This window comes from Danio rerio, chromosome 4, assembly GCF_052040795.2.
Source record: "Danio rerio strain M-AB ecotype USA chromosome 4, GRCz13ab, whole genome shotgun sequence".
Classification (NCBI taxonomy): domain Eukaryota; kingdom Metazoa; phylum Chordata; class Actinopteri; order Cypriniformes; family Danionidae; genus Danio; species Danio rerio.
In genome coordinates this window covers 23,634,658-23,651,422 of record NC_141024.2, presented here as the reverse complement: position 1 = coordinate 23,651,422, position 16,765 = coordinate 23,634,658, and the positions used below count along the sequence as shown (strand labels likewise).

The 16,765-nt window shown below is 39.6% G+C and overlaps 1 protein-coding gene across 16 annotated transcripts in view; it reads left to right on the top strand.

The window, feature by feature from the left end:
* Positions 1-2,905: 2,905 nt before the first annotated feature.
* The window catches only part of magi2a (membrane associated guanylate kinase, WW and PDZ domain containing 2a), a 332,684-nt gene continuing 318,824 nt past the window's right edge, over positions 2,906-16,765 (top strand). For 15 of the 16 annotated variants that reach the window (NM_001327853.2, XM_087247179.1, XM_087247160.1 and 12 more), the window contains exon 1: positions 2,906-3,700. In NM_001327853.2, the coding sequence (NP_001314782.1) occupies positions 3,388-3,700 (313 nt within the window). In that variant the 5' untranslated portion in view covers positions 2,906-3,387. The remainder of the gene's footprint in view (positions 3,701-16,765) is intronic. The other variant, XM_087247158.1, reaches the window with a different exon arrangement.

The following is a 16,765-nucleotide window of genomic DNA, read 5'->3' as shown; positions in this document are numbered from 1 at the left end:
TATTTCCTCTAAACGTCAGTTAGCCAAGCATCATCCTAATGTATTCCTTTAAGTCAGAAGAAAGCTTTTATGGTGTGGATGCAGTGCACAATTGTTCGATTTCAGCATTATTTCTAGAAAAAAAGTAATATCTACTAGTTGTTTACATAAACAACTAGACATTTAAATTATGTGCCGTACTTCTGGTTTGGGAATATTGCATTCAAAGGAACTGAACCAAACAATTTCACTTAATAAGGTTGGCCTAGAAATAAATCCATATACAAAATGAAAACTGGGCAGGAGGTATTGTGTTTTACTTGTATTTGTCATGAACGTTATATTATGCTTGGTATTTGAATTTAACATTGCATTACAAGGATATTTGTGGCCAAAGCTCATATTATTTAAATTCTTTGCTTCTCCAGTTTATTATCTACAGCAGGGGTTCCCAAACTTTTTAGCCCGCGACCCCCAAAATAACAATGCCATTGACTCGCAACCCCCAATATGCTCTGAGGTGGGTTTTGGCATGCAATGCATGCAATGGCGCGCACACACAAATAGACCCAAGTCTATTCTTCGTTTAATTTTTTAATGTATGTGAGTGCTGTAAATGGGCCAGAAAGTTTAACGTGGTGTTGTAAAATCAATCTGCTGCATCTGACGCTATTGCTGTGTCTTTAATATAATGTAATTACCCCAGGGGTCGCAATCCAATAGAACTAGTAACTATAAGATACTATAGTAACTATATAGTATACAGTAACTATAAACATCTATTTTTCTTTTCTCTTCAGTTCGTGGATAAAATAAGGTAATTATGGTTTGTTAAAAATAGATTTTTGGAAATCACAAGGCGATCCCCCTTCATTGTCCTCCACTTTGAGAACCACCGATCTACAGTACAGTAAAACTCAACCTGTAATGTTGCTTTAGAAAACTTTGAGATTTTTTTTATTTTTATTTTGATCTCCTGAAAGTACATTGTTAATTATAATATGCTGCCTTTATACTTGATGCGTGAACTGGGGGGAGAATAATGACGCATACTTAGTACCCAGTATGTTCTTCACAGATTTTTTTTGCCACTTATCGTAAATTACACCCATGTGGCAGAGAAAAAATGGTGAACCAAGTTGTAAGATTGAGAAGACTATAGATATGCAGAAATGAGTTTAAAAGAACAGAAAATAGGAAGTTTTCTCAGTATGGAGTTAAATATCCCATAATAATATTTCTAAAGCGAATCATGGGAGCTGTCTTGGAAGACGAAGTGCTGACTTGAAAGCATGTGTTCTGTGTGATGATGGATTATAGCAAAACAAATAATAACTTAAAACTCATTTGGCCTGGTTTCAACAGCGTTTGATCATAAAGTGACGCTGTGTTGCTCTGTAACTAATCTACTTGAAAACCTGATTCTCGGATATGGAAAACTGCACTGCACAAGATTAAAACAGCTGTGCTGTCATTCTATGAGTTATAATCTCTTTAATTTGGGGTATTTATCTTGTAGATGTGTATACATGCTTATGTTATAATACAATAGAAATATAATAAGTTAATAGACCACTTGAAAATTCTACATTTTAAATTAAAATTCCACATTTGTATATATATATTTTATATCTACCTTCTAAATGTACAATTTATAGTCTAGTGTGTCAGTAAAACCATTGTTTGTTTTATGCTGCAGACATAAAAAAATATATAAATTAAGATTATTTTTTTGCCATCAGATCTTTATAGAACTGATTTTTTTTCTGCATATACATGGAATTTATTTTACAAGTACTAAATTATGTTAATGAGAAAAAAATCTAATGCTTTACATGGTTTTAGTTTTAGTGGATATAAATGGATTCTGTGAAATTACAACACATTTACTTAAACAGACCTTCCTTTCACTTATATTGCATTCATGTAACATTTTGAAATTTAGGATTTTCTGGTAAACATTTTATTAAATGTATAATTTACTGTTCTGTGGAGGAAATACAATTATATAATCATACTCCAGGACTCAAAAGCAATTTGTCCAGTAAAATTGTACACTGTAAAAAATGCTGGGTTCCACACAATTACTTCATGTTGTCTCAACACAAATCGGTTCAGTTAACTTAATCGTTTTCACAAATTCAATTTGATTGAACATAATACAGGCTGCGCGGTGGTGCAGTGGGTAGCACTTTTACCTCACAGCAAGAAGGTCAGTTGCCGTTTTTGTGTGGAGTTTGCATGTTCTCTCCGTGTTTGCATGGGTTTCCTCCGGGTGCTCCAGTTTCCCCCACGATTCTAAAGTCATGCTATAGGTAAATTGGGTAGGCTAATAAGTTGTATGCTGGATAAGTTGGTGGTTATTCTGCTGTGGCGACCCCAGATTAATAAAGGGACTAGGCTGAAAAGAAAATGAATGGATTAACACAAAACAATTAAGTTGTCCCACAAAACTCCCCAATAATTGTGTTGATTCAGCTCATACATTTTGTTGTTTAAGGTTGTTTGAGCAAGCAGCAAAATATTTTTGAGTGCAGCTTAAAATATAAACAACTGAAGAAAGATTACATGCTCTTTTAAAATGTAAAGCTATGATTTGTATTGTCAGATGATTTAAAATGACTTGCTTATCAAAGTTTCTTCTATCCCTGCATTGAAACTTTGATCTTTCTGTCTACTACAGCACTAAGCTACTACAGCACATCTGCAGAAAAAAATGCAGAACTTTCGACCAAAGGTTTGAACGCGTTTAATTTTGCATTTTCTCCAGGAGGCGGCACAGCGGTCGTTTATAATGGAAAAATCGCTCCAGGCTGACGATGTGATGAAAGTTCCATTACTTTCTTGCATTCTCTCGCTCTTCTTTTCTCTTCATTTCTCCAGCGGGAAGCGTCTCTTCTCTCCTCCTCCACACATCACATCCGGCTCACTTTCCCGAGCAGTTTGGTTTCAGTGCAGCGCTATGAAGTCCGATTCGTGTAAAGGAATCTATTCCAGCGCACAGCCCATTTGATTTGCCGCCCAAAAGTGTTCACAGAAGGCTTGTTGCGGTATTTAAAAGTCTAGAATTTGTACATTAGCTATATCCACTGATAAACATTCATGTTGTGGCGTTTTTAAAGAAATACTAAAGTTTATCACTATATTTCACGTATTTGTGTAACTTTAGTCAGGTTTAGCGTTAATTGAGGCTTTTTACGCCGAATGATTCACAAACTGGAATTGGCTCGAACGAATCACCGAAAAGAACCGGCTCGTAAAAACGGTTCATACGCGAATCGGACATCACTGTTACAGTGAGAGGAGCAGTTTTAAGAGGCTGCCGTAGAGGATCTACTGCTGATATGGAGACTCTAACCATATGACCGTGCAACTTTAGTGAAGCGACTGAACGGACAAGGCGCTTTTATGGCTGTAGTCCTGTCAACAACTTCAAACATGTCCAAAAGCCTGAAGAAGAAAAGTCACTGGACTAACAGAGTCCATGAGGTTGTGTTGTCCAGGGGTCCGAGTGGGGATCTAGGGTTCGAGCTGCAGGGAGGCGCGGAGAACGGACAGTTCCCCGTTATTGGAGAGGTGAAACCGGACAGGCGCAAACTGCAGCAGGACGAGCTGCTTCTGGAGGTAAACGATACTCCAGTGGCCGGACTGACCATCAGGGATGTTTGGGCTGTGGTCAGGCACTGCAAAGACCCTGTTCGGTTCAAGTGTGTCAAACAAGGTCAGTTTAACTGTCATTTAACATATAAAGTTTGTTTAAAGTGACAAAGTGTCTATCTATCTATCTATCTATCTATCTATCTATCTATCTATCTATCTATCTATCTATCTATCTATCTATCTATCTATCTATCTATCTATCTATCTATCTATCTATCTATCTATCAACAATAAAGCTACGAGAACCTAGTATAATGATATGGACTATATGCGCTTATGGCGAACCTAGTGCGCATCTGTATTGTACACTTGTTTATGTACGTATTCTGAAGTGAGCACGGGGTTTCACATCTATTATGCATCAGATTGCATCCAAATGTAGCATACGACGAAAGTACTAGTGTTGGTTAAAGTTGTTACTCCCGCGTGAAACTTGTTAGTTTGTTGCTATAGAAGCAGAGTTGGTGAATGGCAAGCCATTTTAACATTAAACATAAACCACACTGGCATATTTTCATGCTAGTTTATGTGTGTCCGTGTGTGTTTGTGTGTGTGTGTTAGTCATGATTTGAAATGATCAAAACCTTTCAAAGTTGTACAAAAACTATTGCACATTGTGATAATGCTGTTAAACTTATATTTTGCTTAGCCCTAGTTGGATCGTGTTCTAGTGAAAGCTGATTAGTTGAAATCTGAATGACAAATGTCAAGAAAAAAAAGATTTTGGTTACAGTTTATTTTTTTAAGGTGACTTAACTGGGTATTATTAATTACCATGTACTTACGAATAGGGTTAGAATTCTGGTTAGGTTTAGGGTTAGTTACATGCAATTTGGTATTGGAGGATAACCGGTTTCAAGGTATAATGCGGTTTGGAAAATTCAAGGTTTTAAAACCGCCAAAGTTTTCTGTTACCATTCCTAAGTTATTTGTACGATTTATTTGTTTGTTTGTTTGTTGGTTGGTTTTTTACATGTTTTTCACAACTATAGGGCAACCGTATCTTTAGCTGAAAAGGAACATCAAAAGCTACTGGTCCAAAATATTTTAAATGCTTCTTAAAATACCAAAACATTTAAAAATAACTTATTTTGGAGCAGTAAACACAATACCGTGAAACTGTGATATTTTTATCCAAGGTTATCATAACATCAGATTCTTATACTGGCCGATGCCTACATATAATTATGCATAATTAACTGTATTTACTATAGTAAGTACATGGAACATGTGTAAAAAAGACACCTTAAAATAAAGTGTTGTGCTACTAGTCACTAATAAATTAAGAAATACTATCTAATGAATAACTAATGAGTTTCTTATAGAATAATCTAGAGTTTGATAGGTTCTAATATCTAACGAATTAGTATCTAATTAGATGAAATATTCTTATAAATAAATTGGAGTATCTAATAATGTACCAATAAGAATACTGATGTCTAATTAAGTATTAATGTCTAATGAAGTACTGGTGTCTTTTAATAATGTACTACTCTTTAAAGAGCATGCACTAGTGGCTAATAAATAAATTCTAATCCTTGCCTTGCAAAAAAGGTAGTAGTAGCATGAAAATAGATAGTAGTTTGGTTTACAGATTGAATGGCAAAACGGCTTGCCATAGTTGGTGTGTTTTTGGAAAGGGGGGCGTGTCCATATAGTGCATCCTGGTGTTTATGTGATGTCATTGTCACATTTACAGAGGCATTGCACTGCATACCACATTCTGTATAAGGTTTGCAAATGTCCTGCTATTTACCCAAATTGAGCTTCTTTGTTGACACAGAAGGTTTATCTTTCCGTTATCCATCAGCTTATTTTGTGCTATCAGGCTGTGATCTGGTCTTTGTGGGTGTGCCACAGTTCTGAAATACATCATGACATTACTATTTTCCCAGTAGGCCTGTGTCTGAACCTCACAATCACACTGTCATGAATGATGCCAGTTTAGTTAAACAAAGTAGCTTATCCTTTCTCTTCGGCAACAGACCCATAATTGTAAGCATTTTAGCTGCTTTAAGATTATGGGTTGGGATGAGTGCATGGCATTCCTTTACTTTGACATGTAGGTTTTTGCATCTTAAAACCTGCCTTCAGTAATTGTCTTCTACAGCGGGGGGGGGGGGGGGGGGGGGGGTTAAATATTTGTTGCTAAAGCCCCCAGGACAGTTATAAAAATTTGCAACTTGCTCATAAAATCATTTAACATCCTATAAAAACTGAAAAGTTTTGCAAAGTAATGACTTAACATCTCATAAAAATAAGAAACTTTTACACAAATGATTACTCATTCCATAACATGTTTTACATGTTCTTGTTATAATGAATAAACGTTACCTTTTTTTAATTTCACATTTTAGGGACTTAACAGTTACAAGAACTTAATACTGAAATGTTTATATTTAATAATACTTTAAATTAACATGGCATGATAATTGATGAACATTCTCAATATAATGACTTATTAAACATTTTAGTAAATATACAAAATGTTTTCAGGAATTTTATTTATCCATAAAATAATATGAAGTGATGTCATTAATATTTAAAAGTTTTTTCATAATAATAATATAATATCTGTCAGTTTTATATTTGAATGTGATCATGATAAATTATAAAATAAAAAAGTCACTTATGCAAGTCACTCATTATGAGATGTTTGTTAGAATTTGTTGTTATAATACAACTTATAATTATAAAAATATTTTTATAATATAGATAATTATATTTTATAATTTATAATATAGAGAATTTTCTCAATATAACGCTATTTTAAGTGACTGTTATGAAAAAACAAATGATCTTAAGATGTGAATAAATTAATTAATAAGGCTTCTCCTCTAGATTTTATAATGAATTTAATCATTCTCCTTATTATAAATAAAATAATCATATTTTGACCCTCGTTTATATTAAATACATGATTGTATATCTTTATTTTATCAGTTTCATTTAGTTTTCTTTCCCCCTGTGCATGACTCTTATCAATACAGACAACCACCCAAGATCTCTAAAATATTTTCTTGTGATGCTTTGGGCTTGAACGTTCATATTAAGGTCAAATTCAGATGCACTACATTTCAACAGAAGGATACATTTGACATTGGCACCTTGTTTCATTGTCATGACCCTTGTGTTTTGCTGTAGGCACAAGCAAATCAAGAGATCAATATCTTAAATGAAACCCATTCAGACAGAGCACTCAATTTCAAGTCATTTTAAATTCATTTTAATTTTGCCAGCCGTCACCTCCACCTTTGCCCTTAGTGGAGTAATGCTTGTTCAGCTTTACAGAAGGCTCATATGGGTGTGCTGTATCATTTGAATAGCAAATATAAGCAGACTTCACATAATTCTAAAACAATAATCCAGAAGAATCACTTAGTACTAAAAACTGTAACGCAACTGTTTTGTTTGTAACTGTTTAAAGACCTTAATAACACCTTGCAGTTTTTTTAATTTGACATCAATACATTTATCTAGTGGGTAAATGGGATTTTTGTTTAGCAATTTAAATATGAATTTGAAAAATGAAGCTTTATTTCTTCATGACATAGTTACATCAAAGGGGAATAATTTTGGTTAATATTGACATAGCAGTATGTTGTAAATTTATTCGCTGCACATTCATGGTGAGGGTCTTTTGTTACTCTGCATTCCAAAGTTTCTCTATTGGGTTAAGATCTGGTTATTTGGTCTGGTTCTGGTTATCTGTTTATTTGAGTAAAGTGAACTCAGTGTCATGTTCAAAAAAATAATTTGATCTGGTTTTTAGCTTTATAATATGCTGCATTTTACTGATAGATGTTGTTTACATGAAATCCCCATTCTACCTTCTGAATCTCTAAGCAGAAATCAAAACTTATCAGACTCAAAACTCAAGTAGCCTGTTTCCGGTCTTCTGTTGTCTAGTTTTGATGAATTGTAGCCTCAGTTTGTGGTTCTCAGCTGACAGAAGTGTAATCTGTGTGCTCTTCTTCTGCTGCTGCTGTAGATCATTTGTTTCAAGGTTTGTTGTGTTGTATGTTCAGAGATGCTGTTGTAACAAGTGGTTAATTAGGGACCGAGCACCGAACGGTGCAAGGCCCTATTGGAATTGCTCCGTTTATTAGGGACCGAGCACCGAAACGGTGCGTAGGCCCTATTGGAATTGCTCCGTTTATTATTATTAGGGACCGAGCACCGAAACGGTGCGTAGGCCCTATTGGAATTGCTCCGTTTATTAGGGACCGAGCACCGAAACGGTGCGTAGGCCCTATTGGAATTGCTCCGTTTATTATTATTATTATTATTAGGGACCGAGCACCGAAACGGTGCGTAGGCCCTATTGGAATTGCTCCGTTTTTTATTATTATTATTATTATTATTCCGCCCCCTATCGGGGCACTTTTGAGGGGCTAAACATGCCCGAAAACTCATGAAAATTTGCACACACACCAAACGCGGTGTAAATAGCAGGTTGATATGGGTCTCGGAAGTGGGCGTGGCAAAATGACTCGACAGCGCCACCTAGAAAAATTAAACGGACGAGCCCCCGATACACAAATCACGCACATGCACGAAAATTGGCACAGACCTCAAACATGCCAAACCATACGAAAAAGTCTCTTGGAGCCATATCTCAAACCCAACAGGAAGTCTGATATTTTTAACTTCCTGCGGCGAAAAAGTGGCATTTTTGCCATTTCCAGGTGTCGTATTTTAACGAACTCCTCCTAGGGATTTTATCAGATCGACACCAAAATTGAGTTATGTCATCTAAAGGCCTTGGCGATGTTAAATTGCGAAGCTTTAGAGTTTTCATCGATGGCCGTGTCCGTGGCAGCCTCGCAAACTTTGACGATTCGCCACAAAACAGGAAGTCATTATAACTCAGGCATGCATTATCCGATCTGCCTCAAAATTTACACGTTTGATAAGAGTCCTGACCTGAACACGTTTACATGCCGATATCCAGATACAGTTATAGCGCCACCTGCTGGCCACAGGAAATGACATGTTTTACACTGTAACAAACTCCTCCCACAAATTTCATGGTATCAGCACCAAATTTGAGTGCTGTCATCTGAAAGCTCTAGCGATGATATATTGTGAAGCTCTAGAGTTTTCGCAGAGGGGCGTGTCCGTGGCGGCATGACAAACCTCAACGCTTCGCCATGGAACAGGAAGTCCTCATAACTCAACCACACAAAGTCTGATCAGCCTGAAACTTCACATGGTTGATAAACGTCATCTCTTGAACACATCCACATAACAATATTGAAGTGGGCGTGGCAAAATGACTCGACAGCGCCACCTAGAAAAATTAAACGGACGAGCCCCTGATCTACGAATCACGCACATGCGCGAAAATTGGCACACACCTCAAACACGCCAAAACATACGAAAAAGTCTCTTGGAGCCATATCTCAAACCCAACAGGAAGTCAGATATTTTTAACTTCCTGCTGCAAATAAGTGGCATTTTTGCCATTTCCAGGCGTTGTATCTTAACGAACTCCTCCTAGGGATTTTATACTATCGACACCAAAATTGGGTTTTGTCATCTAAAGGCCATGGCGATGTTAAATTGCGGAGCTTTATAGTTTTTGTCGATGGGCGTGTCCGTAGCGGCCCCGCAAACTTTGACGATTCGCCACAAAACCGGAAGTCATTATAACTCAGGCATGCATTATCTGATCTGCCTCAAAATTCACATGTTTAATAAGAGTCCAGACCAGAACACGTTTACATGCCGATATCCAGATACAGTTATAGCGCCACCTGCTGGCCACAGGAAATGTCATGATTTACAGCGTAATAAACTCCTCCCACAATTTTTTTCGTATCAGCACCAAATTTGGTGGGTTGTTATCTGAAAGTTTAAGTGATGATATATTGTCAAGATCTAGAGTTTTTGCAGAGGGGCGTGTCCGTGGCATCATGACAAACCCCAACACTTCGCCGTGGAACAGGAAGTCCTTATATCTCAACCACACAAAGTCAGATCAGCCTGAAACTTCACATGGCTCATAAAAGTCCTCTTCTGAACACATCCCCAAAACAGTAATGAGTCAGTCATAACGCCACCTGCTGGCAGAAGGTTGATAGGCTTATAACTCAGCCAAACAACATCCGATCAGCCTGAAACTTCACATGGTTGATTAAATTCCATTACTGAAGGCATCTACATGCCAATCTTAAGTCATAGTTATAGCGCCACCTGCTGGCAGATGGTAGTTTGCATTATAACTCAACCACACAAAGTCTGATCTGCCTGAAAGTTCACATGGTTGACAAAAGTCCTCTCCTGAACACATTTACATAACAACATTGAGTCTGTCATAGCGCCACCTGCTGACAAAAGGCAGTTTGGCTTATAACTCAGCTAAACAACGTCCAACCTGCCTGAAAATTCACATGGTTGATAAGATTTCTCTCCTGAAGACATCTACATGCCAATCTTGAGTCACAGTCATAGCACCACCTGCTGACAGGAGGAAGTTTGGCATAAATCTATGATTTTCTCGGCTTCTTTATATATATCGGCTTAAAATATTATTGTTCGCTGTTCTCTGTCATCCTGAGGCCACAGGGCGGCGGTGAGCCCGGGTGCGAGGTCCCTATCATCGCTGCTTGCAGCTTTAATTATTATTATTATTCTTCTCTCCAATGAATCGCGATTTAGAGGGGCTAAACATGCCCGAAAACTCACGCAACTTTGCACACGCCTCAGAAGTGGCGAAAATTTACGTTTATTATGGGTCTCGGAAGTGGGTGTGGCAAAATGACTCGACAGCGCCACCTAGAAAAATTAAACGGACGAGCCCCCGATCTACGAATCACGCACATGCACGAAAATTGGCACACACCTCAAACATGCCAAAACATACGAAAAAGTCTCTTGGAGCCATATCTCAAACCCAACAGGAAGTCGGATATTTTTGACTTCCTGCGGCGAAAAAGTGGCGTTTTTGCCATTTCCAGGCGTTGTACTTTAACGAACTCCTCCTAGGGATTTTATCCGATCGACACCAAAATTGGCATTTGTCATCTAAAGGCCTTGGCGATGTTAAATTGCGAAGCTTTAGAGTTTTCGTCGATGGGCGTGTCCGTGGCGGCATCGCAAAGTTTGACGATTCGCCACAAAACAGGAAGTCGTTATAACTCAGGCATGCATCATCCGATCTGCCTCAAAATTCACACGTTTAATAACAGTCCTGACCTGAACACGTTTACATGCCAATATCCAGATACAGTTACAGCGCCACCTGCTGGCCACAGGAAATGACATGTTTTTACAGAGTAACAAACTCCTCCCACAAATTTTATCGCATCAGCACTAAAATTGGGTAGTGTTATCTAAAAGCTCTAGCGATGATATATTGTGAAGATCTAGAGTTTTTGCAGAGGGGTGTGTCCGTGGCGGCATGACAAACCTCAACGCTTCGCCATTGACCAGGAAGGCTTTATAACTCAACCACACAATGTCCGATCTGCCTGAAACTTCACATGGTTGATAAAAGTCCTCTCCTGAACACATCCACATGACAATATTGAAGTGGGCGTGGCAAATAGACTCGACAGCGCCACCTAGAAAAATTAAACGGACGAGCCCCTGATATACGAATCACGCACATGCACGAAAATTGGCACACACCTTAAACACGCCAAAACATACAAAAAAGTCTCTTGGAGCCATATCTCAAACCCAACAGGAAGTTTGATATTTTTAACTTCCTGCGGCAAATAAGTGGCGTTTTTGCCATTTCCAGGCGTTGTATTTTAACGAACTCCTCCTAGGGATTTTATCCTATCGACACCAAAAATGGGTTTTGTCATCTAAAGGCCTTGGCGATGTTAAATTGCGAAGCTTTAGACGTTTTGTCGATGGGCGTGTCCGTGGCGGCCTCGCAAACTTTAACGATTCGCCACAAAACCGGAAGTCATAATAACTCAGGCATGCATTATCCGATCTGCCTCAAAATTCACATGTTTAATAAGAGTCCAGACCAGAACACGTTTACATGCCGATATCCAGATACAGTTATAGCGCCACCTGCTGGCCACAGAAAATGTCATGATTTACAAAGTAATAAACTCATCCCACAAATTTTTTCATATCAGCACCAAATTTGGTTGATTGTGTATCTGAAAGCTCAAGCGATGATATATTGTGAAGATCTAGAGTTTTCGCAGAGGGGCGTGTCTGTGGCGGCATGACAAACCTCAACGCTTCGCCATGAAAAAGGAAGTCCTTATAACTCAACCACACAATGTCTGATCTGCCTGAAACTTCACATGGTTGATTAAATTCCTCTCCTGAAGACATCTACATGACAATACTGAGTCACAGTCATAGCGCCACCTGCTGACAGGAGGAAGTTTGGCATAAATCTGTGGATTTCTCAGGTTTTTTATATATATCGGCTTAAATTGTTATTGTTCGCTGTTCTCTGTCGTCCTGAGGCCACCGGGCGGCGGTGAGCCCGGGTGCGAGGTCCCTATCATCGCTGCTTGCAGCTTTAATTATTATTATTATTATTCTTCTCTCCAATGAATCGCGATTTAGAGGGGCTAAACATGCCCGAAAACTCACGCAACTTTGCACACACCTCAGAAGTGGCGAAAATTTACGTTTGTTATGGGCTTCGGAAGTGGGCGTGGCAAAATGACTCGACAGCGCCACCTAGAAAAATGAAATGGACGAGCCCCCGATCCACGAATCACGCACATGCACGAAAATTGGCACACACCTCAAACATGCCAAAACAGACGAAAAAGTCTCTTGGAGCCATATCTCAAACCCAACAGGAAGTCGGATATTTTTGACTTCCTGCGGCGAAAAAGTGGCGTTTTTGCCATTTCCAAGCGTTGTATTTTAACGAACTCCTCCCAGGGATTTTATCCGATCGACACCAAAATTGGGTTTTGTCATCTAAAGGCCTTGGCAATGTTAAATTGCGAAGCTTTAGAGTTTTCGTCGATGGGCGTGTCCGTGGCGGCCTCGCAAACTTTGACAATTCGCCACAAAACAGGAAGTCTTTATAACTCAGGCATGCATTATCAGATCTGCCTCAAAATTCACACGCTTGATAAGAGTCCTGACCTGAACACGTTTATATGCCAATATCCAGATAAAGTTATAGCGCCACCTGCTGGCCACAGGAAATTACATGTTTTACAGTGTAACAAACTCCTCCCACAAATTTTTTCTTATCAGCACCAAATTTGAGTGGTGTCATCTGAAAGCTCTATCGGTGATATATTGTGAAGATCTAGAGTTTTTGCAGAGGGGCGTGTCCGTGGCGCCATGACAAACCTCAACGCTTCGCCATGGAACAGGAAGTCCTTATAACTCAACCACACAATGTCCGATCTGCCTGAAACTTCACATGGTTGATAAAAGTCCTCTCCTGAACACATCCACATGACAATATTGAAGTGGGCGTGGCAAATTGACTCAACAGCGCCACCTGCAAAAATTAATCGGACGAGCCCCTGATCTATGAATCACGCACATGCACGAAAATTGGCACACACCTCAAACATGCCAAACCATACGAAAAAGTCTCTTGGAGCCATATCTCAAACCCAACAGGAAGTCGGATATTTTTAACTTCCTGCGGCGAAAAAGTGGCATTTTTGCCATTTCCAGGCGTTGTATTTTAACGAACTCCTCCTAGGGATTTTATCCGATCGACACCAAAATTGGGTTTTGTCATCTACAGGCCTTGGCGATGTTAAATTGCGAAGCTTTAGAGTTTTCGTCGATGGGCGTGTCCGTGGCGGCCTCGCAAATTTTGAAGATTCGCCACAAAACAGGAAGTCGTTATAACTCAGGCATGCATTATCCGATCTGCCTCAAAATTCACACGTTTGATAAGAGTCCTGACCTGAACACGTTTAAATGCCGATATCTATATACAGATATAGCGCCACCTGCTGGCCACAGGAATTTACACGATTTACAGAGTAATAAACTCCTCCCACAAATTTTTTTCGTATCAGCACTAAATTTGGTTGGTTGTTATCTGAAAGCTCTAGCGATGATATATTGTAAAGATCTAGAGTTTTTGCAGAGGGGCGTGTGTGTGGTGGCATGACAAACCTCAACGCTTCGCCATGGAACAGGAAGTACTTATAACTCAACCACACAATGTCTGATCTGCCTGAAACTTCACATGATTGATAAAAGTCCTCTTTTGAACACATCTACATAACAATATTGAGTCAGTCATAGCGCCACCTGCTGGCAGAAGGTAGTTTGGCTTGTAACTCGGCCACACAATGTCCGATCTGTCTGAAACTTCACATGGTTGATGAAAGTCCTCTCTTGAGCACATCTACATAATAATATTGAGTCAGAGTCATAGCGCCACCTGCTGGCAGAAGAAATTTTGGCTTGTAACTCGGCCACACAATGTCAGATCTGCCTAAAATGTCACATGGTTGATGAAAGTCCTCTCCTAAACACATCTACATAATAATATTGAGTCTTTCATAGCGCCACCTGCTGGCAGAATGTAGTTTGTCTTAATACACAATCTCCACACAATCTCTGATCTGCCTGAAACTTCACATGGTTGATAAAAGTCCGCTCCTGAACACATCCACATAACAATAATGAGTCAGTCATAACGCCACCTGCTGGCAGAAGGTAGTTTGGCTTATAACTCAGCCACACAATGTCCTATGTGCCTGAAACTTCACATGGTTGATAAGATTCCTCTCCGGAAGACATCTACATGCCAATCTTAAGTCACAGTTATAGCGCCACCTGCTGACAGGAGGAAGTTTGGCATAAATCTGTGATTTTCTTAGATCTTTTTTTATATATTGGCTTAAATTATTATTGTTCGCTGTTCTCTGTCATCGTAATGTCACCGGGCGGCGGTGAGCCCGGGTGCGAGGTCCCTATCATCGCTGCTTGCAGCTTTAATTATTAGGGACCGAGCACCGAAACGGTGCGTAGGCCCTATTGGAATTGCTCCGTTTATTATTATTATTAGGGACCGAGCACCGAACATTGCAAGGCCCTATTGGAATTGCTCCGTTTATTATTAGGGACCGAGCACCGAAACGGTGCGTAGGCCCTATTGGAATTGCTCCGTTTATTATTATTATTATTATTATTATTATTATTATTATTATTCTCCTCCGGAATGAATCGCGATTTTGAGGGGCTAAACATGGCCGAAAACTCACGCAACTTTGCACACGCCTCAGAAGTGGTGAAAATTTACGTTTATTATGGGCTTCGGAAGTGGGCGTGGCAAAATGACTCGACAGCGCCACCTAGAAAAATTAAACGGACGAGCCCCCGATCCACGAATCACGCACATGCACGAAAATTGGCACACACCTCAAACATGCCAAAACATACGAAAAAGTCTCTTGGAGCCATATCTCAAACCCAACAGGAAGTCGGATATTTTTTACTTCCTGCGGCGAAAAAGTGGCGTTTTTGCCATTTCCAGGCGTTGTATTTTAACGAACTCCTCCTAGGGATTTTATCCGATCGACACCAAAATTGGGTTTTGATATCTAAAGGCCTTGGCGATGTTAAATTGCGAAGCTTTAGAGTTTTCGTCGATGGGCGTGTCCGTGGCGGCCTCGCAAACTTTGACGATTCGCCACAAAACAGGAAGTCGTTATAACTCAGGCATGCATTATCCGATCTGCCTCAAAATTCATACGCTTGATAAGCGTCCTGACCTGAACACGTTTACATGCCAATATCCAGATACAGTTACAGCGCCACCTGCTGGCCACAGGAAATGACATGATTTACGGAATTATAAACTCCTCCCACAAATTTTATCGTATCAACACCAAAATTGAGTGGTGTTATCTGAAAGCTTTAGCGATGTTATATTGTGAAGATCTAGAGTTTTCGCAGAGGGGCGTGTCCGTGGCGGTATGACAAACCTCAACGCTTCGCCATGGAACAGGAAGTCCTTATAACTCAACCACACAATGTCCGATCTGCCTGAAACTTCACATGGTTGATAAACGTCATCTCTTGAACACATCCACATAACAATATTGAAGTGGGCGTGGCAAAATGACTCGACAGCGCCACCTAGAAAAATTAAATGGACGAGCCCCCGATCTACGAATCACGCACATGCACAAAAATTGGCACACACCTCAAACATGGAAAAACATACGAAAAAGTCTCTTGGAGCCATATCTCAAACCCAACAGGAAGTCGGATATTTTTAACTTCCTGTGGCGAAAAAGTGGCGCTTTTGCCATTTCCAGGCGTTGTATTTTAACGAACTCCTCCTAGGGATTTTATCTGATAAACACCAAAATTGGGTTTTGTCATCTTAAAGCCTTGGTGATGTTAGATTGCGAAGCTTTAGAGTTTTCATCGATGGGCGTGTCCGTGGCGGCCTCGCAAACTTTGATGATTCGCCACAAAACAGGAAGTCTTTATAACTCTGGCATGCAATATTCGATCTGCCTCAAAATTCACACATTTAATAACAGTCCTGACCTGATCAGGTTTACGTGCTGATATCCAGTTACAGCTATAGCGCCACCTGCTGGCCACAGGAAATGACATGTTTGACACTCTAACAAACTCCTCCCACAAACTTTCCCGTATCAGCACCAAAATAGAGTGAAGTCATCTGAAAGCTCTAGCGATGATATATTGTGAAGATCTAGAGTTTTTGCAGAGGGGCGTGTCTGTGGTGGCATGACAAACCTCAACGCTTCGCCATGGAACAGGAATTTCTTATAACTCAACCACACAATGTCTGATCTGCCTGAAACTTCACATGATTGATAAAAGTCCTCTCCTGAACACATCCACATAACAATATTGAGTCAGTCATAGCGCCACCTGCTGGCAGAAGGTAGTTTGGCTTGTAACTCGGCCACACAATGTCAGATCTGCCTAAAATGTCACATGGTTGATAAAAGTCCTCTCCAAAACACATCTACATAATAATATTGAGTCAATCATAACGCCACCTGCTGGCAGAAGGTAGTTTGGCTTATAACTCAGCCACACAATGTCCCATGTGCCTGAAATTTTACATGGTTGATAAGATTCCTCTCCGGAAGACATCTACATGCCAATCTTAAGTCACAGTTATAGCGCCACCTGCTGACAGATGGTAGTTTGCAGTATAACT